Source organism: Mercenaria mercenaria, chromosome 18 (genome assembly GCF_021730395.1).
Source record: "Mercenaria mercenaria strain notata chromosome 18, MADL_Memer_1, whole genome shotgun sequence".
Classification (NCBI taxonomy): Eukaryota; Metazoa; Mollusca; class Bivalvia; order Venerida; family Veneridae; genus Mercenaria; species Mercenaria mercenaria.
Window position 1 is genome coordinate 19,199,089 of NC_069378.1, and position 25,555 is coordinate 19,224,643.

At 37.4% G+C, this 25,555-nt stretch overlaps 1 protein-coding gene across 2 annotated transcripts in view; it reads right to left on the bottom strand.

Moving 5' to 3' along the window:
* LOC123538004 (acyl-CoA 6-desaturase-like) overlaps positions 1-25,555 on the bottom strand; it is a 113,800-nt gene that overhangs the window by 50,991 nt on the left and 37,254 nt on the right. Inside the window, exons 1-3 of one of the 2 annotated variants that reach the window (XM_053530772.1) lie at positions 21,165-21,263; positions 8,269-8,468; positions 1,371-1,511 (exon numbers count right to left, since the gene is read on the bottom strand). In XM_053530772.1, the coding sequence (XP_053386747.1) occupies positions 1,371-1,511; positions 8,269-8,451 (324 nt within the window). In that variant the 5' untranslated portion in view covers positions 8,452-8,468; positions 21,165-21,263. Of the gene's footprint in view, positions 1-1,370; positions 1,512-8,268; positions 8,469-21,164; positions 21,264-25,555 lie in introns of those variants that run through there. The other variant, XM_053530773.1, reaches the window with a different exon arrangement.

The window sequence follows — 25,555 nt, forward strand, 5'->3', positions numbered from 1 at the left end:
TGACCTACTGATCTCAAAATCAATAGGGTTCATCTGTTAGTCATGATCAACCTCCCTATTAAGTTTCATGATCCTAGGCTAAAGCGTTCTCAAGTTATTGTCCGGAAACGGTTTAACTGTTCCGGGTCACTGTGACCTTGAACTTTGACCTACTGATCTCAAAACCAATAGGGGTCATCTGCTGGTCATGATCAACCTCATTATTAAGTTTCGTGATCCTAGGCCCAAGCATTCTCAAGTTACCATTTGGAAACGGTTTAACTGTTCCGGGTCACTGCTTGACCTTTGACCTACTGATCACAAAATCAAAAGGGGTCATCTACTGGTCACGACCAACCTCCCTATCAATTTTCATGATCCTAGGCCAAAGCGTTCTGAGAGTTATTGTCCGGAAACGGTTTAACTGTTCCCGGTCACTGTGACGTTGACCTTCAACCTACTAATCTCAAAATCAATAGGGGTCATCTGCTGACCAACCTCCCTATCAACTTTCATGATCCTAGGCCTAAGTGTTCTTGAGTTATCATCCGGAAACCGATTGGTCTACGGACCGACCAACAGACTGACCGATCAACATCTGCATGACAATATACCCCTCCTTCTTCGAAGGGGGGCATAATAGGGGTCATCTGCTTGTCATGACCAACCTCCCTATCAACTTTCATGATCCTATTCTCAAGCGTTCTTGAGTTATCATCCGGAAACCAATTGGTCTACGGACCGACAGACCGACCGGCATCTGCAAAACAATATACCCCTTCTTCTTTGAAAGGGGGCATAACAAGTAGCCTCTTGAAGGTTTTTCTATGATTTGACCTTGTGACATAGTTTTTGACCTCAGATAATCCAGTTTCAAATTTGACTTAGATTTCACAGGCACAAACATTTGAGGAATAATGCAACCACAAAAATAAGTACCCCCACAAATAATATTGATTTTACAGTATCAAAGGCAGACTTAGAAATCATGATCAAGTTGTGTACAGCAGGCATTCTTTCATCATTTCGGGAATGCAACCAACACCAGTTAAATTGGGAAAATATCTCTGTAAATTGTCGAAATTGGGAAAAGATTGCAAATTAACAAGATACATACACAAAGAATTTTGTTGGATAATGTGGGATGGCAGCTTAATAATTCTTCAGAAGTAGCTGTTGTTTGCTTACCAAATTTCATAGGAATGCTGGCAAAGTAGCAAAACTGTTGGAAAAAAAAAAACCTTTAAAATCATTTGGAAAGTTTAACTTTGAATTTGGAAAATACATACCTTTTTGCTTTGACATTACTTCCTTTTATCAGAGATAACTTTATTGCAGGGGGTGGGGGAGCCCTGTACAGTATGACAATATGACAAAAATTAATTTGTTACCATTTCTTTTGAAACCTCCTTAAGTTTCCTGAAGTCTTTAGCAATGTCCAACTCCACATTGTCTTCTACTGTTCCAACATGCATAGTTTTAAGGTACTTCTTCACTTGTGTCTCATTGTTGTGAAATGCACCAACAGCTTCCTGTAACGGTGTTTATAATCATACTCAGTAACTTTGTAAGAAACTCTAGAGTTCATATTAGTATTGTGATATTTATTTGTCTAGTTGTATTATGACTTCTGTATGGAAATACTCAGGAATTCAACAGCATTTTCCTTTATCAGTCATTTTACAGCAGTCAGTTAACAGCGTTTCTGGATTTTTTTGGCCACTAACTTGTTCTCTGTAAACGCTCAGAATACTGTTTGCTTACGGGTAAAAAGCTATAAATGTGTCTTTACCTAGACATTAAAATTTTATCCAGGCGATGTTTAATACTATAAGGATGCAGTTTAAGTAAAACGAAACTGACTTTGAATCTGTCTTTAATATTTCAATTTACATATAGATTACTTATTTATTAGCATATTAGGTAGCAACTTACAAGATTCCTACCTCTGCTCAGCACTGACAAAAACACTATACAACAAGAGCTCGTCGAACACGTAATGCCCCCCTTGATGCATTCAGTAATTGCACAAGGAACAGAAATTATATGCTCACTGTAAACAAAAGTTCTACCATTCTGGTTTAATCTGACCTTGACCTTTAACCTATTAACCTAACAAGGATTACAGAGTGATCTTGGTGCCATCCACTGAGCCATTTTTGAATGTTCCAAATTTCAAGACAAGCTCAATGTCAAAATCAATGTCAAATTTCATTTCGGTACAAATTAATGTGTATGTGGTCCAAATTTGAAAGCTGTGGCTTGAGAAATGTGAAAGCAGATCACTAGATCAATTTCAAGGTCAAAGTTCATTTCGTTAGACAGAATTATGCATGTGCTTCAAATCTGAAGGCTGTAGCTTGAGAAATGTGAAAGTAGGTAATAGGTAAAAATCAATGTCAAATTTCAATTCAGAACACAAAAATATGCATGCGGTCCAAATTTGAAGCCTGTAGCTTCAGAAATGTGAAAGTAGGTCACTATGTCAATCTCAAGATCAAAGTTCATTTCGGTACACAAAACTATGCATGTGGTTCAAATTTGAAGGCTGTAGCTTGAGAAATGTGAAAGTAGGTCACTAGGTCAAAATCAAGGTCAAATTTTATTTCGGAACACAAAACTATGCAAGTGGTCCAAATTTGAAGCCTGTACCTTTAGAAATGTGAAAGTAGGTCACTAGGTCAATCTCAAGATCAAATTCCATTTCAGTACACAAAACTATGCTTGTGGTTCAAATTTGAAGGCTGTAGCTTGAGAAATGTGAAAGTAGGTCACTAGGTCAAAATCAAGGTCAAATTTTAATTTGGAACAAAAAACTATGCATGTGGTCCAAATTTGAAGCCTGTACCTTCAAAAATGTGAAAGTAGGTCACTAGGGTCACTAGGTCAATAACAAGGTCAAAGTTTTTTTCGGTACACAAACCTATGCATGTGGTCCAAATTTGAAGGCTGTAGCTACAGAAATGTGAAAGCAGGTCACTAGGTCAAGATCAAGGTCAACTCATGTCAAGGTTCATCTTGCCACTCAAAACTATACATGTGGTCCAAATTTGAATGATGTAAGTTATGGACATGAAGGTTCTAAGTTTTTCCCTATATAAGTCTATATGAAACATATGACCCCTGGGGCGGGGCCATATTTGACCCTAGGGGAATAATTTGAACAATCTTAGTAGAGGACCACTAGATGATGTCATATACAAAATATCAAAGCCCTAGGCCCTGTGGTTTTGGACAAGAGGTTTTTCAAAGTTTTTTCCTATATAAGTCTATATAAACCATGAGACCCCCGGGGTGGGGCCATATTTGACCGCAGGGAAATAATCAGAACAATCTTGGTAGAGGACCACTAGATTTTGCTACATACCAAATATCAAAGCCCTAGGCCCTATGGTTTTGGACAAGAAGATCAGAAACAGTTTTAACTGTTCCTGGCCAATGTTACCTTGACCTTTGACCTAATGACCTCAAAATCAATAGGGGTCATCTGCTGGTCATGGCCAACCTGTCAATTTTCCTGACACTAGGCCCAAGCGTTCTAGAGTTTTTGCCTGGAAACCATTTTACTGTTCCTGGTCACTGTGACCTTGACCTTTGACACACTGACCTCAAAATCAATAGGGGTCATCTGCTGGTCATGACCAACCTCCCTATCAACTTTCATGACCCTAGGCCTAAGCGTTCTTGAGTTATCATCCGGAAACCATTTTACTGTTCAGGGTCACTGTGACCTTGACCTTTAACATACTGACCTCAAAATCAATAGAGGTCATCTGCTGGTCATTACCAACCTCCCTATCAACTTTCATGATCCTAGGCCCAAGTGTTCTTGAGTTATCATCCGGAAACCGTTTTACTATTCAGGGTCACTGTGAACTTGACCTTTGACATACAGACCTCAAAATCAATAGGGGTCATCTGCTGGTGATAACCAACCTCCCTATCAACTTTCATGATCCTAGGCCCAAGCGTTCTTGAGTTATCATCCGGAAACGGATTGGTCTACATTCCGACCGACCGACCGACATCTGCAAAACAATATACCCCTCCTTCTTCGAAGGGGGGCATCCCAGCGGGCACACGACGTCATTTCAACGTTGAAATATGGTTGAAATATGGTCAGGTCATAAAACAACGTTGATCCAACGTTGATTCAACGTCGGACTCTCAACGAAGAGATGCTGTCGAAAATCAACGTTGTTTCAACGTTGAAATAAGGTTGATCTTTCAACGTTGAAATATGGTCGAAATTACGACGTTGTTTCAACGTTGAAAAATTGTTGATATCTGACCAGTGTCAGAGATATAAACTATATATATATATGCATTGTCTTGTCGATTCTTTTAGTTGAAACAAAACAATTCAAAGCATCTACAAATACCTATGTAGTATAAGAAATCTACCTTAATTTTCCGCGAAAAAATGAACATGTATCTAAACTGTTGGGGAAAAATATGATATTAGATAGATATGTTGGTTCAAAAGTTTGATAATTTCCTTAATTCATTATAGAACTGACAGGTAAATTTTTTCATTGTATTTTCAAAATACAATGTATTTATTAGCGTTCCAAAATTCATGAAAATGGACTAAAACTTGTAGATGATATTTTTGCACTTCCCGAAAAATGTTCCTCATTGTTATTGTAATTTGTGTGTTGTCTAGCTCTTTTCGAAATGGTTTAATTACTTTTAATAATAATATTCATACATTTTAAAATATTCGGGATGATTATACTGGGATTTGTTGGGAAAATTTATAACACGTTTGTAACCATGGTAACCAAAGGTCCATCTCTCTCTACACATGTTATCTATTAGTCACGCCTGTATCCTGGTATTGGCTTACACATTAATTCAGTTAGTCTGATAGAGGTTTAAGCTAGCTGTTTATACATCATGTACAAAAGGATGGTGCAGAGGAAGTGAGTACAATACTTTAAACATTATTATAACTTTATTAATTATATTCATCAATAATATTATGTTTAAAAGACTGACGTGTATGTACTTTAATATCATTAGTTTTTTTTAATCTGCATTTTTTCTTTAAAATCGACTCATACTTAAAAACTTGGAGGTGATATAGCTTAATCAGAAAATGTTGATAATACTTTAAATGCATCCATTAATTGTTTTATCAGCACGTTATTCATCATCACTGTTTTTGCATTTTTATTTAATTTACATGAAAATTTTAAATGATAATTGTAAAACACTCAAATCCTTTTTAATACATTTCAGGTGATACCAGGTCCAGTTGTTTTGCCGTGATGAAGATTTTGAGAACTAAGCTATTAATGGACTTACTATGTTATTTAGATAAAAGACGATCACAGATCTATGAAATAAAGATCAGAAAATATATACAGTACAGCCAGCGCGGAACTTCATTTGAAACAAGCGTCGCGCGATTCCAAATTCGCGTTCGTTTTTACTGTCGCCAGACGGGGTCATATCGGATATTTCGGGTGTTCGGAATGTCTGCCGGACGGGCAGGTCGGAGATGGCATTGCGAGGAGGACGCGCGCGTTGCGATGGACGACGCGATGGTCGTGGTGGTCGGCCGCGAGGAACCCTGGTGTTCATTCAATACTTTTTGAAAGAATTATTTATTTCATAATTTGTAAATATAAAATGCTTAAAATGTCTATGCATATACTAACTAATTATTTAGAATGTATACCTCGTCCGTATACTCGTAATCAGTTGCGATGTGATGATGTATAATAATAATTATATTGTTTTTTATTTTCTGTAAAATCTAATTAGAGTTGCATATTCTTTGTTTTGTTTCAACAGTTTTATTTCTATTTTCAGGTCACTGCAAGCGTATAAATCTTTGATCTTATTGTTCATTTCTAAATCGATTGTTGTGTTAATTTTATGTTATTCGCACCTCTTCTAACAAATACCTTACAAATTATGTTTTACTAACACCTGTTTCTTACTCTGTTTTATTTATTATGGTACCTAATACGCTCTTTTGTTTCGCTTGTTTGTCAGTTTTCAGATGTTTAGAAATTATTGGTAAGTTTCTTTACACTGTTCTATGATTGCTACTAATCAAATAATTATTGTTATTTGTTCGTAATATGTTTAATAATATAATTACTATCTTATCTGTTGACAATTTATTTGTTAACAACCTTTGATAAGATGAATATATTTAATAGAATTTCAAAACTTTTTACTCGAGTCTTTGATTTATTATTTTCATTACTTACTAGATGAATATTTAATACACACTTTTATGATATATGAGACTTAGGTACATACCTTTCGTTTTCGGAATTCCGCATATTGTTGTAGTATTTACTTTTTCTATAAACAATAGAAACAGTTGCATTTTTTCTAATTACAGGTAAACGTAAGCGGCGAATTTGGTGTTTGAGAAGAAGACGAATATGAAATTTTTGTTCAAATACAAATAGACAGTCTGTTATTTTACACCCTCTTGCTTATTTATTAAAAGATATAATCGTCAGTGGCAATAAATTAAAATCAAAACATTAAAAATATCGGACGTAGATAACAACAGTTCCTTTACAAAAGAAAGGCCCGATAAAGGTAGACGAGAAAAATGAATAAATGATATACATTGCATATTTACAATAAATACAGTATACATTTGTAGATGATAAATTTAACAATTAAGTGCTACAATATACTGTTAAAAATTTTATGTTAAAATAAAACGTTGACCGCGATGGTCCCTCGCGCGTGAACACTGCGAATCCTCGCGGCCGTCCACCGCGAACCGCTGTGATCATGACCGCGAGGGCCGACGGGTGTCCGGTCATCGCGACTGAACACCCGAATTTTTTTTTACCCGCGAGGGTCGAAGGGTTTTTGAAGGTGCCGCGCTAGCTGTACTGTATGCTGATTACAAGTGCTAAATAAATAAAAAAAAAACAATGCCTAAAATACCAGTTCTTTTATATTCGTTGGATTATGGTTGGAATTCACATTTAAAACAGACATTAATGCCTTATTTTTTTCTTGTCATAAAGACATCATTATAATGCATCACAAAAATGACTTTTAAGATACGTCATATTTCAAATTTGAAAAACCGTCGGGATTTCAACCATATTTCAACCAGCAACCGTCAGGATTTCAACCATATTTCAACGTTGAAATATGGTTGAAATCCTGACGTTGTTTCAACGTTGAAATTTCAACGTCATTTCACCTTTCAAATCCAACTATATTTCAACGTTGTTTCAACGTTGAAGTCTGACGTTGTTGTGCCCACTGGGATAATAAATACAATATTTCAATATAGAGAGCAGGGCCCAACGTTATACAACTGAATGTACAGATCAGTCTCAAAATGTCAGCATGTCTGATTGGTTGATTCTGAGCTCATTCAGTCATGAAATTGACCAATGGCAAGGTTTCATTTTGACATTGGTCTCCAAGCTCAGTTTTATGACCTTGAACCCTGGAGTAGTGACAGTCACAAGTTGGAACGTCATTATGGTCATGACCACGGTTCGTCTTAAAACAATGTCACTTTTTTTTATAAAGAGGCCTCCTTCATGAAGCTTTACTTTACAACTAAACCATAATGGTATCTTTTTTTAAAATGACTGTGATGATCTTTGAAGAGTAAATAACTCTATAAAAATACAGGGCCCATATTCATAATTGTTAAACGACTAAAACATTAGACTTAAATGCAGCAAATATTCAATTTGCGATAACTTCATTCATAGAAAATTTATACCGAAATGAAATTTTGCTGGGCTGTCTGTAGCAAAGTTTCAATAGAATCTGTGCTAAGTTTACTATGATAGAGCAAAAAGAATAATTGAGCCGCACCATGAGAAAACCAACATAGTGTATTTGCCACCAGCATGGATCCAGACCAGCCTGCGCATCCGTGCAGTCTGGTCAGGATTCATGCTGTTCGCTAATGGTTTCTCTAATTGCATAGGCTTTGAAAGCGAACAGCATGGATCCTGACCAGACTGCACGGATGCGCAGGCTGGTCTGGATCCATGCTGGTGGCAAATGCACTATGTTGGTTTTCTCATGGTGCGGCTCAATTAGAACGGTAAAGTCAATGTCTAAATTTCAGACCTAAAACATTGATGAATGTGGGCCTTGGTGGTTTCTTGTGAACAAGATATGCCTGCTATATAAATGAATGACTACAGAGCAACTACCTTTGTACAGTGAAAAAATCTGTCTTCCATTTTACATCGCTCCAAAGAGGTTGCACTGTAAAATAAAATAATACAAATGAAACTGTCAGAAGTTCATAGCCTTTTTCAAACTTACTGTTGCATCTTGGCCAGCATAATGACCTATGAGTCTTGAGCCTCCTGGATGTTTATTGGACCAGGCAGTTACATCATAAACTTCTCCACCAATCACAATCCACCTGTCATCCTTTGTTTTATGCTGTTCTATTTCACTCCAGGAAATTCTGAGCTTCTGTGATCCTTGGCCGCCACGACCCATCTCTTGGGTAAGATTTTCTAAAAAATCAAGAATAATATTGGTTTCATAGAGTCTGAGATTTCAAACCAATGTACATAAAGGGGGCAGGCTAAATAGCAAATTATGACCTCAAATGGAATTCATGAATTTAAGAAAAAACTAGATGCCTGTCCATAGGACACATGTGCCCCCCACTCCTGTCAATGTACATGGTTTTATGAATCTAGGTGAAATATTTTTTAGATACAGTCGAATACCGTTACCTCGATATTCAAGGGACTGTAAAAATAGCATCGACGTATCCGATATCGACTGTCTGGGACTACTTTGTACTTGTGTCGGACGTCTATATTGTCATTATATCCATTGCGTTTTTCAGAGGGTTTGAAAGGCGAAAGAAATAATATAAAACGTAAATACGATTTTAATTTTATTGACAAATAAAACATCTTAATTAAATAGTACATACATGTACATACATATAACTTTTTAATTTTTCAAAATATACGTGTAAACATTAGCATTTTTATTCCTTCGCCAAACAAGTCTGAATGCAGCAGTAATGTTCCAAGTTGAGTAGTCATTTTGACTGTGCTTCGATAACGAAAATTTGCCTGTTAAATACGCATATTGTTACTCAATCATAAATGGCAGATTTTTACTCCGTCAAACAGAAAAGTATTTCATCCAAATTAGTTGTTATATTGGAAAACAGCTTGCATGCTTGCACGCTTTTTATAAGACTAACTATTTGGAATTAAATGCAAACTTTATGACATTTAAATTGGATTAAAGATTAAATAACAAACAAAATAAACACACAAACTAGCTTGATTATGATTAATACATTGCCAAACAACAATAGGTTGATTTTCACACCTTACAAATAACATGGATATTTTTTGACAAGCTGTAATATCGACGAAACCAGGTGTAAAAACAGTACAGGTAAGGTGACGGGACTGAAAAATCTCATCGAGCTAAACAAAATATTGAGCTTATCATATCGAGGTAATGATAAATAATTATATTAAAATATAAAGGGAACAAGAGCTGTCACTAATGGTGACAAATGCCCCCGCAGCACCTTGACCTTTGACCTGGTGACCCCAAAGTCAGTAGGGGTGGTGTACTCAAAAAGTACTATCAGCATGTGAAGTTTGAAGGTCCTGGGTGAAGTGGTTCGCATGTAAAGTGCCTTCATGCAAAAAGTTAACGTTGGCCCCTGTGACCTTGACCTGGTGACCCCAAAGTCAGTAGGAGTGGTGTACTCAATAAGTACTATCAGCATGTGAAGTTTGAAGGTCCTGGGTGCAGTGGTTCGCGAGTAAAGTGCCTTCATGCAAAAAGTTAACGTTGGCCCCTGTGACCTTGACCTCTGACCTGGTGACCCCAAAGTCAGTAGGGGTGGTGAACTCAATAAGTACTATCAGCATGTGAAGTTTGAAGGTCCTGGGAGCAGTGGTTCGTGAGTAAAGTGCCTTCATGCAAAAAGTTAACGTTTGCCCCTGTGACCTTGACCTTTGACCTGGTGACCCCAAAGTCAGTAGGGGTGGTGTACTCAATAAGTACTATCAGCATGTGAAGTTTGAAGGTCCTGGGTGCAGTGGTTCCCGAGTAAAGTGCCTTCATGCAAAAAGTTAACGTTGGCCCCTGTGACCTTGACCTTTGACCTGGTGACCCCAAAGTCAGTAGGGGTGGTGTACTCAATAAGTACTATCAGCATGTGAAGTTTGAAGGTCCTGGGTGCAGTGGTTCGCGAGTAAAGTGCCTTCATGCAAAAAGTTAACGTTGGCCCCTGTGACCTTGACCTTTGACCTGGTGACCCCAAATTCAGTAGGGGTGGTGTACTCAATAAGTACTATCAGCATGTGAAGTTTGAAGGTCCTGGGTGCAGTGGTTCGCGAGTAAAGTGCCTTCATGCAAAAAGTTAACGTTGTGACGAACGAACTTACTCACGAACGGACGGATAGTTGAAAACTAATATGCCTCCCTTCAGGGGCATAAAAATCGGGACCGAATAAAACACATCGTGCTAACCGGAGTATCGAGCAAACTGATATCGCGGTAACGATATTCAACTGTATATGCAACACAAACTTTTAAGCACTTTTTGTGCATTTTTTCACTAAGTGAAGGACCATAACTCTGGCCTGGCTGAGTGAAATCCCAATGAGAGCACCAGGTAGACAACTTCACATGCTATATAACAATCCTCTGTTTTATTACTCTAGGTAAAGTACATTTTGAGATGCCTGGGATACAAAATTTTATTTTTTGACTTAGACAAGGGCCATAACTCTGGTCTAGCAAAGTGAAATAATTACAAAACTCAGAAGCACAAATTCACATGCTGAATAACATTTCTGCATGGTTTCATGATTCAAGGTGTAATAATTTTTAAGATATATGCAACACAGACTTTTAGCACTTTATGTGTAATTCTCCCTAAGTCAAGGAACATAACTCTGGTCTGGTTCAAAGAAACCCTAAACAGAACACCAGATGCACAACTCCACATGCCTTATAACAATCCCCTAATGTTTTGTGACTCTAAGTCAAATACTTACTAAGATACATGCAACACAAACTTGTATGCCCTCTATGCATATTTTTGACAAGCAAGGGCCATAACTCTGGTCTGACTGACAGAAATCCAGAACAAAATCCAAGGTGCACAACTTCACATGCTGAATAATATTTCTATGATATTTCATGACCACAGGTCAAATACTTTTTGAGATATGTGCAATACAAACTTTTATGCCTTTTTATGCATACTTCTGACAAGTCAATGGCCATAACTTTGGTCTGGCTCGGTGATGTCTCTAGCAAAACCCCAGGTGCACATCTTCACATACTGAATAATATTCCTGCAATGTGTTTCTAATCCTGGGTCAAATACTTTTAGAGATACTGAAACACAAACTTAGGCCCTTTTTGTGTATATTTTTGACTAAGTCAAGGCCCATAACTGGCACCCATGACTCTGGTCTGGCTATGTGAGATCCAAACTAAAACCCCTGGTGCACAACATTCCGTGCTGAATGACAACCCTTTGAGGTTTGATGACTGTGGGTCAAATACTTTTGGAGGTATGCACAACACAAATCGGACAGATGGACTGACGGACAAGGGCAACTCTAAGTGCCCCCCACCAAAAAACATTTTTGGGAAGAAAAAAATGATACATTTCTAGTCTTAATAACTCAGAAGTGTTTTGATATAGTGAATTTCTGGATGTTCCACTGTGGGAGGGCAAGAAAAAGGTTAATGTTATACACCAGTGGACGCATTGGTCGAGAGCGCTAAGACGCTTTCCTATGGAGGTGAAGGCCCAAGGTTCAAATCCTGGCTACTCCCATTGCGCTGTGTCCTTGGGCAAGGCACTTTAATGTCTTTATCATGTACGATTGCCTCAGTCGACCCAGCTGTAAATGGGTACCAGCAAATTGCTGGGGGTAAGGTATAATTGGTTTTAAAATTTAACTGTTCTTAAAATAGGGTTGCTCAAAAGCTCTACAGAGCTTAATAACTGCTTATGTTCATTGTTTCACAAAGCGACGGTAAATAAAATTTACCTTTTAACCACTTTGCCAAGAAGCACAAGCCCCTTTCAGAATCCTATGAGTAAATAACTGCCAAGTATATGCACCAGACATAGCTCCTCAAACATCATATGAATGTGGAACAAGAGCCATGTTACACATGGCTAATCCCCCCGCCGGGCATATTATAATTGAAGGCTAAAGTTCCTGGCAAGTTAGTGTCTGAAAGTATTAATTTTGGGGAAAGCTTTGAAGAACCGTTTAGTTGTGGTCCGCATCAGGGGTTTTAAGATGTGGAAGAAAGAATAAGTCAGTAGTGAGGTGGTTTACTGCTAAATTTTATTAATTTTCATGAACAGTATAGCTATGATGTTTTTCTATATGGCTACTGTAAATAGAAGGAATGGAAAGCTAACAGGGAACAAGAGTGCCAGAATGTCACAATATATGCCCGTCAAAGCAAATTTCTTTACTCTAGCAGCTGTATTTGCAAATGGAATGTTAATTTTGTGGTTGTTTAGTAATCATTGTAAGTCTTTTGTTTTTTTAAAGTCCACAAAAAAACTCCTTACCAGGTAGAGATACCTTATATATAATAAAATACACCTAAAACTGGAGAGTAACATCTATGTTGTACCACAGAAAAGTGGTCTTGTTTTTTCCCTAGGGTCAATTATAAAAATGTTACAATATAAGTTATTTATAGTAACAACTAAGGGAAGTTAATCTTTATAAAAAAAATTGCAAGTCCACACAAAAATCTTTATCAGGTAGAGATTGGTCAAAATACACCTCAAAATTGGATTTAGCATGCTTGTTGTACTACAGAAAAGTGGTCTCGATTTTTCCCTACGACTAGTAATGAAAAAGTTACAATAAAAGCTATTTAAAGTAACAACAAAAGGAAGTAATTCTAAAGAAGGGAACTGCGCATGACACTTCGTCTCATGATGGTGTATAATTGTGCCAGGTTACATCAAAATCCCTCCATGCATGAAGAAGAAATGCTTCGGACAAAGTCATTCTTGTATCTGACCTTTGGCCTCTAAGTGTGACCTTGACCTTAGGCCTAGTGACCTGGTTCTTGCGCATGACACTCCGTCTCGTGGTGGTGAACATTTGTGCCAAGTTATATCAAAATCCCTCTATGCATGAAGAAGAAATGCTCCAGACAAGGTTTTTATTCTTGTATCCTTTGACCTCTAAGTGTGACCTTGACCTTAGACCTAGGGACCTGGTTCTTGCGCATGACACTCCATCTTGTGGTGGTAAACATTTGTGCCAAGATATATCAAAATCCCTCCATACATGAAGAAGATATGCTCCAGACAAATTTTTTTAAGAAAATATGATAAAGGGGAATAACTAAAAAAATAGGCAAGGTAGAGTTATTGTTCTTGCACACTGCACTTCCTCCCAATGTGTTCTATCAGTGTATTAAGTTTGAAGAAAATCCCTCCAGTACTTTTGGAGTTATGCTCCGGACAAAAAATTTTAAGAAAATATGATAAAGGGGAATAACTCAACAAATAGGCAAGGTAGAGTTATTGTTCTTGCACACTGCACTTCCTCCCAATGTGTTCTATCAGTCTATGAAGTTTGAAGAAAATCCCTCCAGTACTTTTGGAGTTATGCTCCGGACAAAGATCGTTGCGGACGCACGGACGGACGCACGGACAGAGAGCATTTCTAATATCCCCTTCGCCTTTGGCGGGGGGATAACAAATAAAATTCATCCTTAAACATTTGTTACATTGGTGTGTACTCTGTTACATGTCTACGTTTTAAGGGCTATCACTCTAACAAACTCAATATTGTGTACTTGTTTCTACACAAATTACCAAGTTGGGGACGACTCTAGGCACCAGCCTTTCAAAATTTGTTATATGTCAAAATCTAGGGCATGCCTTAACCACATCAGTATATCTCATGTTCAAAAACACACTTGTTTTTTAATTCTGTAATATCTTACGGTTTAGGAGTATATCTTCAAAACACAGAAATATTTGATAAACAAGCAACATTTTACCAACAATCTACCTGACCATTACATGTTCTGCTATACTGTCCCGTACAATGGATACTTAAAATATTCTCAAAAAGTTGTCCCCCTTTAAAACTGAATACCATTTGTAAAGAAATAAAAACAAGAGGACCATGATGGTCCTGAATCGCTCACCTGTTCCCACATGACCCAGTTTTGAACTGAGTATGACATTGTTTTTTCTATTATTTGACATAGTGACCTAGTTTTTGAGCTCATGTGACCCAGTTTTGAACCTGACCTAGATATCATCAAGATAAAAATTCTGACCAATTTTCATGAAGATCCATTGAAAAATATGACCTCTAGAGAGGTCACAAGGTTTTTTATTATTTGACCTACTGACCTAGTTATTGATGGCACGTGACCAAGTTTCAAATTTGACCTAGATATCATCAAGGTAAACATTCTGACCAATTTTCATGAAGATCCATTCAAAAGTATTGCCTCTAGAGAGGTCACAAGGTTTTTCTATTTTTAGACCTACTGACCTAGTTTTTGACCGAAGTTGACCCAGTTTCAAACTTGACCTAGATATCATCAAGTTGAACATTCAGACCAACTTTCATACAGATCCCATGAAAAATATGGCCTCTAGAGAGGTCACAAGGTTTTTTTATTATTTGACCTACTGACCTAGTTATTGACCGCACGTGACCCAGTTTCGAACTTGACCTAGATATCATCAAGGTGAACATTCTGACCAATTTTCATGAAGATCCATTTGAAAGTATGGCCTCTAGAGAGGTCACAAGGTTTTTCTATTTTTAGACCTACTGACCTAGTTTTTGACCACAGTTGACCCAGTTTCAAACTTGACCTAGATATCATCAAGTTGAACATTCAGACCAACTTTCATACAGATCCCATGAAAAATACAGCCTCTAGAGAGGTCACAAGGTTTTTTTATTATTTGACCTACTGACCTAGTTATTGACCGCACGTGACCCAGTTTCGAATTTGACCTAGATATCATCAAGGTAAACATTCTGACCAATTTTCATGAAGATCCATTCAAAAGTATGGCCTCTAGAGAGATCACAAGGTTTTTCTATTTTTAGACATACTGACCTAGTTTTTGACCGCACATGACCCACTTTCCAACTTGACCTAGATATTATCAAGACGAACATTCAGACCAACTTTCATACAGATCCCATGAAAAATATGGCCTCTAGAGAGGTCACAAGGTTTTTCTATTATTTGACCTACTGACCTAGTTTTTGATGGCACGTGACCCAGTTTCAAACTTGAGCTAGATATCATCAAGGTGAACATTCTGACAAATTTTCATGAAGATCTTTGAAAAATATGGCCTCCAGAGAGGTTACAAGGTTTTTCTATTTTTAGACCTACTGACCTAGTTTTTGACCGCACGTGACCCAGTTTCGAACTTGACCTAGATATCATCAAGGTGAACATTCTGACCAATTTTCATGAAGATCTTGTGAAAAATATGGCCTCTAGAGAGGTCACAAGGTTTTTCTATTTTTAGACCTACTGACCTAGTTTTTGACCGCACGTGATCCAGTTTCGAACTTGAGCTAGATATCATCAAGGAGAACATTCTGACCAATTTTCATGAAGATCTTGTGAAAAATATGGCCTCTAGAGAGGTCACAAGGTTTTTCTATTTTTAGACCTACTGACCTAGTTTTTGACCGCACGTGACCCAGTTTCGAACTTGACCTAGATATCATCAAGGTGAACATTCTGACCAATTTTCATAAAGGCCCCATGAAAAATGTGACCTCTAGAGTGGTCACAAGCAAAAGTTTACGGACGGACGCACGGACGACGGACGCTGCGCGATCACAAAAGCTCACCTTGTCACTTTGGGACAGGTGAGCAAATAAACAATTGCTGAAAACTACGTCAACCTTGTTATGTGAAATTTCAGCACTGGGACATTATTGCAAATGCACCGAAACGAAGATATGTTACAGTTCTTTGAAAATGGTGTTTTTAAAGGCGCTGAACTGTTCGAAAGCGTGGCCCTTTTATGCAGCCCTTTTCCGGAATTCAATGTAAATACCAGTAAACTGACAGTTGTTGTGTAGAGTAATAATTTATACACGTTTTATATGCTGTTCAATTTTCATCTGAAACAACCTTTTCTTTCTATGATTTGGTGTTGTTTGATTTTTTTTTCCTCAAAATGTAAGGCTAAGTCTTAAGGTAAAAAAACACGAGTTTGATCCTATTATAGTAAATACCAACCAAACAAGAGCTGTCCATAAGACAGCACGCTCTAATTTTCTCAGTGCTTGACTCTGAATTAGAGCTTTGCCAGTAAAAACTTTATAATAAAACTTTAACCAAAAAATTCTAAGTTAAAAAGGGGCATAACTCTGTCAAAATTCAAATCAGAGTTATGGGGATTGCTTCTCCTGGTGTAGACTTTGATAGTAAATAACTATTTTAAGTTTCAAGTCAAAAGCTTTGATAGTAACAGAGATATTTGACTTTATCAAAAACTTTAACCAAAAAATTATAAGTTAAAAAGCGGCATAACTCTGTTAAAATTTAAATCAGAGTTATGGGGATTGTTTCTCCTGGTGTAAACTTTGATAGTAAATAACTATTTTAAGTTTCAAGTCAAAAGCTTTGATAGTAACAGAGATATTTGACTTTATCAAAAACTTTAACCAAAAAATTCTAAGTTAAAAAGGGGTATAAGTCTGTCAAAATTCAAATCAGTTATGGGGATTGTTTCTCCTGGTGTAGACTTTGATAGTAAATAACTATTTTAAGTTTCAAGTCAATAGCTTTGATAGTAACAGAGATATTTGACTTTATCAAAAACATTGAGCTAAAAATTGTGTTCTATCTATCTATCTTCCGTTACTGTCTAACCCTTTACTGGGACGCAGACACTTTCGTGCGTGTCAAGCCACAAAGATTGTTAGTAGAAAAAAAAAGAAAATCGGGCCAAAATAAAAAGGGAAAGGAAAATTTGATAGTGATTTAAAAGATAAAAACAGGGGTGAAGAGCAAGGTTATGGTGGTGTGTTCAATGCTGCAAACAGCGGCATTGAACTGCTCAGGGGTTGGAAGAAAGGGAATGTCAGGTGGAAGATTATTCCATAGGACTATAGTCCTGGGGAAAAAGGAGTATTTGTAGTAGTCAGTGGTTGCAGAGATTAACCTGTAAGACAGCGGATGATAATGGCGTGATTGCCTAGTTAGGGGGATGAGATAATCTTCCATGGGGATTGCAACCAGCTGATTTGAGATTTTATACATATTAGAGAGTCGGGAGTCAATGCGCCGGAGATCTAGCCTGCGCCACTGTATAGCATGTCAGTGACACTGGAGGTGCAGCCAAAGTCGGACATAGCCCAACACGCTGCCCGTCTTTGGACCGCTTCTATTTGGTCTATTTGGGTTTGTGTGTATGGAGACCAGACTTCAGAGCTATATTCCAGCTGTGGTCTGACGAGGGTCTGATATGCCATGGACTTAAGGGGTTTGGAGTTAACCTTTATATTCCTGCGGAGGAAACCTAGAGTTTGATTTGCCTTTTTGGTTGACCTATTTATGTGGGCGTCCCACGAGAGATCGTTTGAGATATCCACGCCAAGGTATTTTGCTGAGGTGACAGATTCTAGAAGTGTATTATGCAGGTACTATTGTGAGGGAATAGGATGTTTCCTTTTTGTGACGTGGACAACTTGACACTTAGAGGGATTGAATTCCATATCCCAGTCCAACTCCCACTTTTCTAGTGTTTTAAGGTCATTTTGGAGGGTATTAGATTGTCTGACAGAGGTAAGTGACATGTATATTGCAGTGTCATCTGCGAATAGACGCACTTTAGACTGGATATTTTGTGGGAGGTCATTTATATATGCAAGGAAGAGCAGGGGCCCAAGCACAGACCGCTGCGGAACTCCAGAAGAGACAGGTACGGGCTCTGAGCTTGTACCATTTAGGATTACGGATTGAAGCCGCTTGTTGAGAAAGCTCTTAATCCATTTCAGGGTTTCATCACGTATATCATAGTTATGCATTTTAAACAGGACTTTCTCATGGCTCCCCTTACGGAAATATTATAGTTTGCCGCGAACACTTGCTGCGATCATGCCGCAAATATCCAGCGAACATGCCGCGAACACTTTTGAAACAATTGGTATAATTGTTCGCGGGATGTTCGTTTGGTGTTCACTTTTCACATGCAAATTAGTTTTGCCACGAACTCCCGTGAACAAGTGGCTGTGAACTTCCCGCGAACAAGTTGCTGCGATCATCCCGCAAACTAGTTGCTGCGAACATGCCGCAAACTAGCTGAAAACCATCACTACAGAAATTGTGTACAAAAAAGCATGTACAGAAAAAGTGCAAAAACAAATAAATTAATAGGAATCAGGGATATAAATTTATTGAATAAACTTGAACACTGAGGTTGTAACAAATTCAAATTGTCAATGTCTGAACTTTTTCATATCATATTTGGAGCATTTTGAGTTTTAATGATAAAATATCAGGGTTTTTTCTCACCATTTTGGGAACATGACCCATACCCCTGGGATTGGGAATTTTCGCGGCATTTTTGCCAAATTGGGAAAAAGTACAAATTTCAATATCTATTCTTGTTAAAGCCAAAATGAACACAATTGCTGATTTTTATGTTTAATTAACTGTAACTCAGTGTGATAAGATTTACAGATCAATTTCACAGCTAGACTTTCATATTCTTAAAACAGTCAACAAGTTTTGACCAAGGTAAGTTGTGCTGGTGAAAGCGACTGATGACTTTGTGGATACATATCCTCATCAGACTGTCCAGCGACTCTTGGCTAAGTCAACTTCGTGCAGCCGCACGTAGGTTCTTCATCAAACTAACACTAACAAGCTTTTGATAATGATTAATAATTAAGGCTTTTAGAATTAAATAAAATATAAATGATGGATCAGATTGTCCTTCAACAGATTTTTAAGAACAATCACAGAATTAAGCACAACTATAATAATTCGAAGAGAAAGTCATCTTACACAAATATATAAAGTTGAATGTTTTAATGACTGTAAGTCTGAAAGAAGTTGAGTCAATCATTTTTCAACATTTTTTCCCAGCAATTTTTATCTTCTGACAGAAGTCACCAGGATATTCCACTGTGCTACAGAAGGCGATAATTGCATAACATTTCACCATTAAACTTCAAAATGAAAATTAAACGCTAGAAAGCCGTCACACATAACAGGATAAAGTATGCTTGAACGTTCGTATCCGAAAAGATGTATTCCGAATTCTGAGTTATAACAGGTGCCCGCGAGCATCGCTGTCTGTTGTTTTTCCAATATAACTCAGAAATTTGGTAATTTAAACTTAATTCTCTTCCTTTTTATTATCTAAATTCAATGCTAGACAAATATAACCCCTAAATGCAAAATAAATAATATCATGTAAGTTGAACGAACGTATTTTGTGTAAATTTCAACTCGAAATTTCGGAGTATAGTGATGCTTGCGGCCAGGCACTCTGAACTCAAATTTCGGCCATATCAAAACATTTTGACAAATTATTTATGAAAACATAACTAGGGCATTGCATTTATAATTGATTCATTGTAAACTCGATAAGTTTTTATAACTTTATCGCTAAATTATCGGTTATTTTCATACCGATGTATTTTTTCAAATTTCAAGATGGCGGGCGACTTTCCATCGAGGAAATTTACAAATCAAGATGCGGGAATAAAGACATATTTGCTGTTTTTCTCAGTAAAACAGATCGATTTTTCTTGGATTTTTTTTGGCTTTGAATTGGGAATTTTGTTCTTTCAATTGGGAAAAAAAGATACTATTTTCAATTGGGAACATGACCGAATAACGGCTATAAAATCGGGCGAAAAAAAAACCCCTGAATATGTTTGAATTTTAACTGTTAATTGTCATTTCAATAACAGTGTCTGAGTGCATGTATTCATTTCATCCCAATATTTTTTCTTCACACTGCTTATAAGTTATATGTATCACTACAAATCTGTCATAGTTTTACATGTTAATTATCAGACTTATGAAGCTTAGAAATTGTCAAAATAAGCTAGTTTTATATTTCATTTTAGATAATCTGATACAGCTCTGCAAAAGTTTAAGCATATCTATTTCATTTTCAAAATTCCTTATATGTTTATTGAGATATATGAGTATAGATATCAAACATAAATTTTCTGACTTACCACAAAAAAGAAAATATTAATTCCTATCAGCCTCTAAGAATCACTTATGAAAACTGTCTGTAATGCACACAGATTTCCTTCTAAACATGTCCAGAATATCTGGTTGTAATTAACTTATCAGACTCATACTGTGAGGAAAATGTTACAAATTAATTGATCTACAATTACCTGCTCTTATAAAAGCTCTTCATTAACAGTTTACCAAAAGATTGTAATCTTCTAAGTTCTTCTCGCGAACATGCCGCAATCATTGGTTTTCCAGTGAAAATCCCGCGAACCAGTATCAAATCAATCGCGGCATGATCACGGTAGCAGCGAATATCCCGCGAATACTTCCTGCGAATAGGTATGTTCGCAGCATGTTCACGGCATGTTCGCAGCTTTTTGACCATTTCGTAAGGGTCACTTTATCAAATGTTTTGCTAAAATCTAATAGTCAACCTGTTGTTTGTTGTACACTGATTTGACAAGGTCATTTACAAGCATAATTAGTTGTGTTGTTGCTACTTTCACTCTTTTATTTTCTTAATCAAGATAATGCATTCAATTTTAACAAATTTAATACACGAGAAGATTTTGTTGGATTTCGTGCATGGCCGGGAATTTCTATCGTTGTTACCAGGTAAGCTAACCGGCAGATGACATTGTTACCCGTTAGGTAATCGGACAAATGTCAATTTGGGAGTTTATATAACCGAATCAAAAGTCATAATCATCGAAAAATGCAGTTAAAATTATCAGTAGAGCTGTCATGTGTAGATTCCGGTAGATTCCGGTAAAGAAGTTGATTCCGTATTATGTAACCGGACTCGTTCTCAAACTCAGTTCCGGCGCTGTCACTGCACATAAATTACTGCAATAAATATATGTATTTAAACTATGGCATTACATGCAACGATAAATAAAATAATGAACTTCACATGAAATGTTTTCAAACAAGTTATAAGTAATGCCATTTACATCTTTTGTTAGTCCGGGTGTTGGCAACCAGCAGCATCAAAATTTTTCCCCGAAATTTTGGCAACTGTAACTTGGTGCGCCGTTAGAATAAATACCGCGTGCAACTTGCTTCATAATATTTATGGTCAGAGACCCACATCGTAAAGTTTTTCATTATTTCCTTTACAAATTAGGCCAGATCGGGCCAGACGGTATACCAAACATTGTACTAAAAAACTGTGCAGAAGAACTAGCACCAGCTCTTACTGGAATATTTCAATTATCAGTGGATACAGGAACTTTAACTCAGGATTGGCGAAATGCAAATATATCGGCAGTCTTCAAAAAAGGTGATCGTCACCAAGCAGAAAACTACCGCCCAGTTAGCTTAACTTCAGTGTCATGTAAATTACTTGAGCACATACTTTGTAAATTTATTCTGAGTCATTTAGAAAGGAATAACATCTTGACAAATCTAAATCATGGTTTTCGTTCTGGATATTCCACAGAAACACAACTTCTAGTCACCATGCAGGACCTAATGAAAAACTTCGACCGTAACATACAAATGGACATAGCCATATTAGACTTCTCAAAGGCGTTCGATACAGTCCCACATAACAAACTTTTACATAAAATTGAATCATATGGTATTACTGGAAACATTCATAAATGGTTAGGGTCATTCTTGAAGGAAAGGAAAATGAAGGTACTTGTAGAAGGTGAACATTCTAAAGAAGTAGGTGTTTTATCAGGTGTTCCTCAAGGCACTGTGCTTGGACCGTTAATGTTCTTATGTCACATAAACGACCTACCAGATGTAGTAAAATCACAAGTACGTTTATTCGCAGACGATTGCTTACTGTATAGACCAATAAGAAACCAAAGTGATCACCAAACTCTACAGAACGATCTATCCAACCTAGAAAACTGGGCTAAGAATTGGGGAATGCGTTTTAATGCTAAAAAGTGTTATATACTAAGTGTAAAGTCACGCTCTTCATTTTTTTATCAGCTTTACGATACAATTCTGAAAGAGGTTGAAACAAACCCGTATTTAGGAATTACTATCTCAAATGACTTACAATGGTGCACCCATATAAGAAACATCTCTAAAAAAGCAAATTCAACACTTGGGTTCTTAAAAAGAAACTTGAAGCATGCTCCTATGGAAAGTAAAAGACTAGCATATGTTGCATTAATAAGGTCAACACTTGAATATGCGGCTATTGTATGGGACCCCTATAAACAAAGTGATATTACTAATCTTGAAAAAATTCAATGACAAGCAGCTAGGTTTATTAAAAATGATTATAAATCTCGGCACGATGGTTGTGTAACTGAAATGCTTAATGAACTTGGCTTACCACCTCTTCAAGATAGAAGGAAAGAAAAACGACTTATAATGCTATTCAAGATCGCTAGGGGTATGGTACCAGCAATCAATGCTGACGAGTTCCTTCAAAAAATTCCAGCTAAAAGGCAAATCAAAGTGAAAACATTTGACGATTTTAAAACCAGTAATATTGTGTCCAAATTTCAAACAAATAATTCTCAGTGTTACAAAGTTGAACTTGCCAAAACTGAAGTTTACAGAAACAGTTTCTTCTTAAAAACAATACCTGACTGGAACGCCCTTAATGACAATCAAATACGTGCAGAGACACTACACGGCTTTAAATGTGCCGTACAGAAAAGGGACTACTTTCCCTACGCGCAAACCCGTAGTTAATGTGCCAGAATTGGACTTCTACTACGTAACTGATACAGATACAGATACAGATTAGAGCCTATTTTTTAAAGTCACCTACCAATGATGAAAAACAAAATCCCAAGACCCACCAAAAATGCAAATTTACCTAATGACTTTCACTTGGGCCACTTTTTTATCCCCCCGCCAAAGGCGAAGGGGATATTAGAAATGCTCTCCGTCCGTGCGTGCGTGCGTGCGTGCGTGCGTCCGCAACGATCTTTGTCCGGAGCATAACTCCAAAAGTACTGGAGGGATTTACTTCAAACTTCATACACTGATAGAACACATTGGCAGGAAGTGCAGTGTGCAAGAACAATAACTCTACCTTGCCTATTTTTTGAGTTATTCCCCTTTATCATATTTTCATAAAAAAAATTGTCCAGAGCATAACTCCAAAAGTACTGGAGGGATTTTCTTCAAACTTCATACACTGATAGAACACATTGGGGGGAAGTGCAGTATGCAAGAACAATAACTCTACCTTGCCTATTTTTTGAGTTATTCCCCTTTATCATATTTTCTTAAAACATTTTGTCCGGAGCATAACCCCAAAAGTATTGGAGGGATTTTTTTCAAACTTCATACACTGATAGAGCACATTGGGAGGAAGTGCAGTGTGCAAGAACAATAACTCTACCTTGCCTATTTTTTGAGTTATTCCCCTTTATCATATTTTCATAAAAAAAATTGTCCAGAGCATAACTCCAAAAGTACTGGAGGGATTTTCTTCAAACTTCATACACTGATAGAACACATTGGGAGGAAGTGCAGTATGCAAGAACAATAACTCTACCTTGCCTATTTTTTGAGTAATTCCCCTTTATCATATTTTCTTAAAACATTTTGTCCGGAGCATAACCCCAAAAGTATTCGAGGGATTTTCTTCAAACTTCATACACTGATAGAACACATTGGGAGGAAGTGCAGTGTGCAAGGACAATAACTCTACCTTGCCTATTTTTTGAGTTATTCCCCTTTATCATATTTTCTTAAAAAAAAATTGTCCGGAGCATATCTTCTTCATGCATGGAGGGATTTTGATATATCTTGGCACAAATGTTTACCACCATGAGGCGGAGTGTGTGCGCAAGAACCAGGTCCCTAGGTCTAAGGTAAAGGTCACACTTAGAGGTCAAAGGATACAAGAATAAAAACCTTGTCCGGAGCATTTCTTCTTCATGCATAGAGGGATTTTGATATAACTTGGCACAAATGTTCACCACCACGAGACGGAGTGTCATGCGCAAGATCCAGGTCACTAGGCCTAAGGTCAAGGTCAAAGGTCAGATACAAGAATGACTTTGTCCGAAGCATTTCTTCTTCATGCATGGAGGGATTTTGATGTAACTTGGCACAATTATACATCATCATGAGACGAAGTGTCATGCGCAGTTCCCTTCTTTAGAATTACTTCCCTTTGTTGTTACTTTAAATAGCTTTTATTGTAACTTTTTCATTACTAGTTGTAGGGAAAAATCGAGACCACTTTTCTGTAGTACAACAAGCATGCTAAATCCAATTTTGAGGTGTATTTTGACCAATCTCTACCTGATAAAGATTTTTGTGTGGACTTGCAATTTTTTTTTTTTTTTTTTTTTTAAAGATTAACTTCCTTTAGTTGTTACTATAAAAAACATTAATACTTTCAGACACTAACTTGCCAGGAACTTTAGCCTTCAATTATAATATGCCCGGCGGGGGGATTAGCCATGTCTAACATGGCTCTTGCTTCTCTTTGATATCGGTTACCCACGGTCCAGCAGTGTATTTTAATTCATGAAATAGAATTATTTTACCATGAAATAAGACAATTTTCAAACACATCTAACATAGTACACCAATGTAAGATCACATTACATGGGAAAAAATACTTCAAGCAATCAGAAGTGCTGCAAGTAGACTAGCTCCTAGACTATGATATATCTTTTTACATTTTTATGATTGAATATCCGAAACCGAAGGGACATACAAAGGTACAATCGCCTGAAGTCAACATGTCAGAAATCTATCCGCCAAGCCCATGACAACTACATGCGAAACATTATCAGTCCAGAGGCAAAACAGAATCCAAAGAAGTTCTGGTCCTTCATAAAAGGAAAGAAGCAAGAGTCTTCGGGAGTCTCCCCCCTGAGAAGCTCGGATGGTCTAATCCATAGCGACTCTAACACAAAAGCCAACATCCTCAACGCCCAATTCCAGTCAGTATACACCAAGGAGGACCTAACCACTATGCCAAACAAAGGTCCAAGCCAATATGACCCTATGGCTCCTATTACTGTGACATCACCAGGCGTTGAGAAGCTATTGCGAAACCTGCAACCCCACAAAGCCACAGGACCGGACTCCATACCTGCACGCCTCCTGAAGGAACTATCAACTGAGCTCGCTCCTGCCCTCACACACATGTATCAAGCTTCTCTGGATGCTGGATGTGTCCCAGAAGATTGGAACATGGCCCATGGAACATGTCCGATCTTCAAAAAGGGAGATAAGAGCAAGGCAGCCAACTATCGGCCGGTATCACTTACCTCCATCTGCGCCAAAGTAATGGAACATATTCTTCACTCCAGCATCATGGACCACTTTCAACGGCACTCGATCCTAACAGACGCCCAACACGGATTCCGCAGCAAGCGTTCATGCGAAACACAGCTGATCG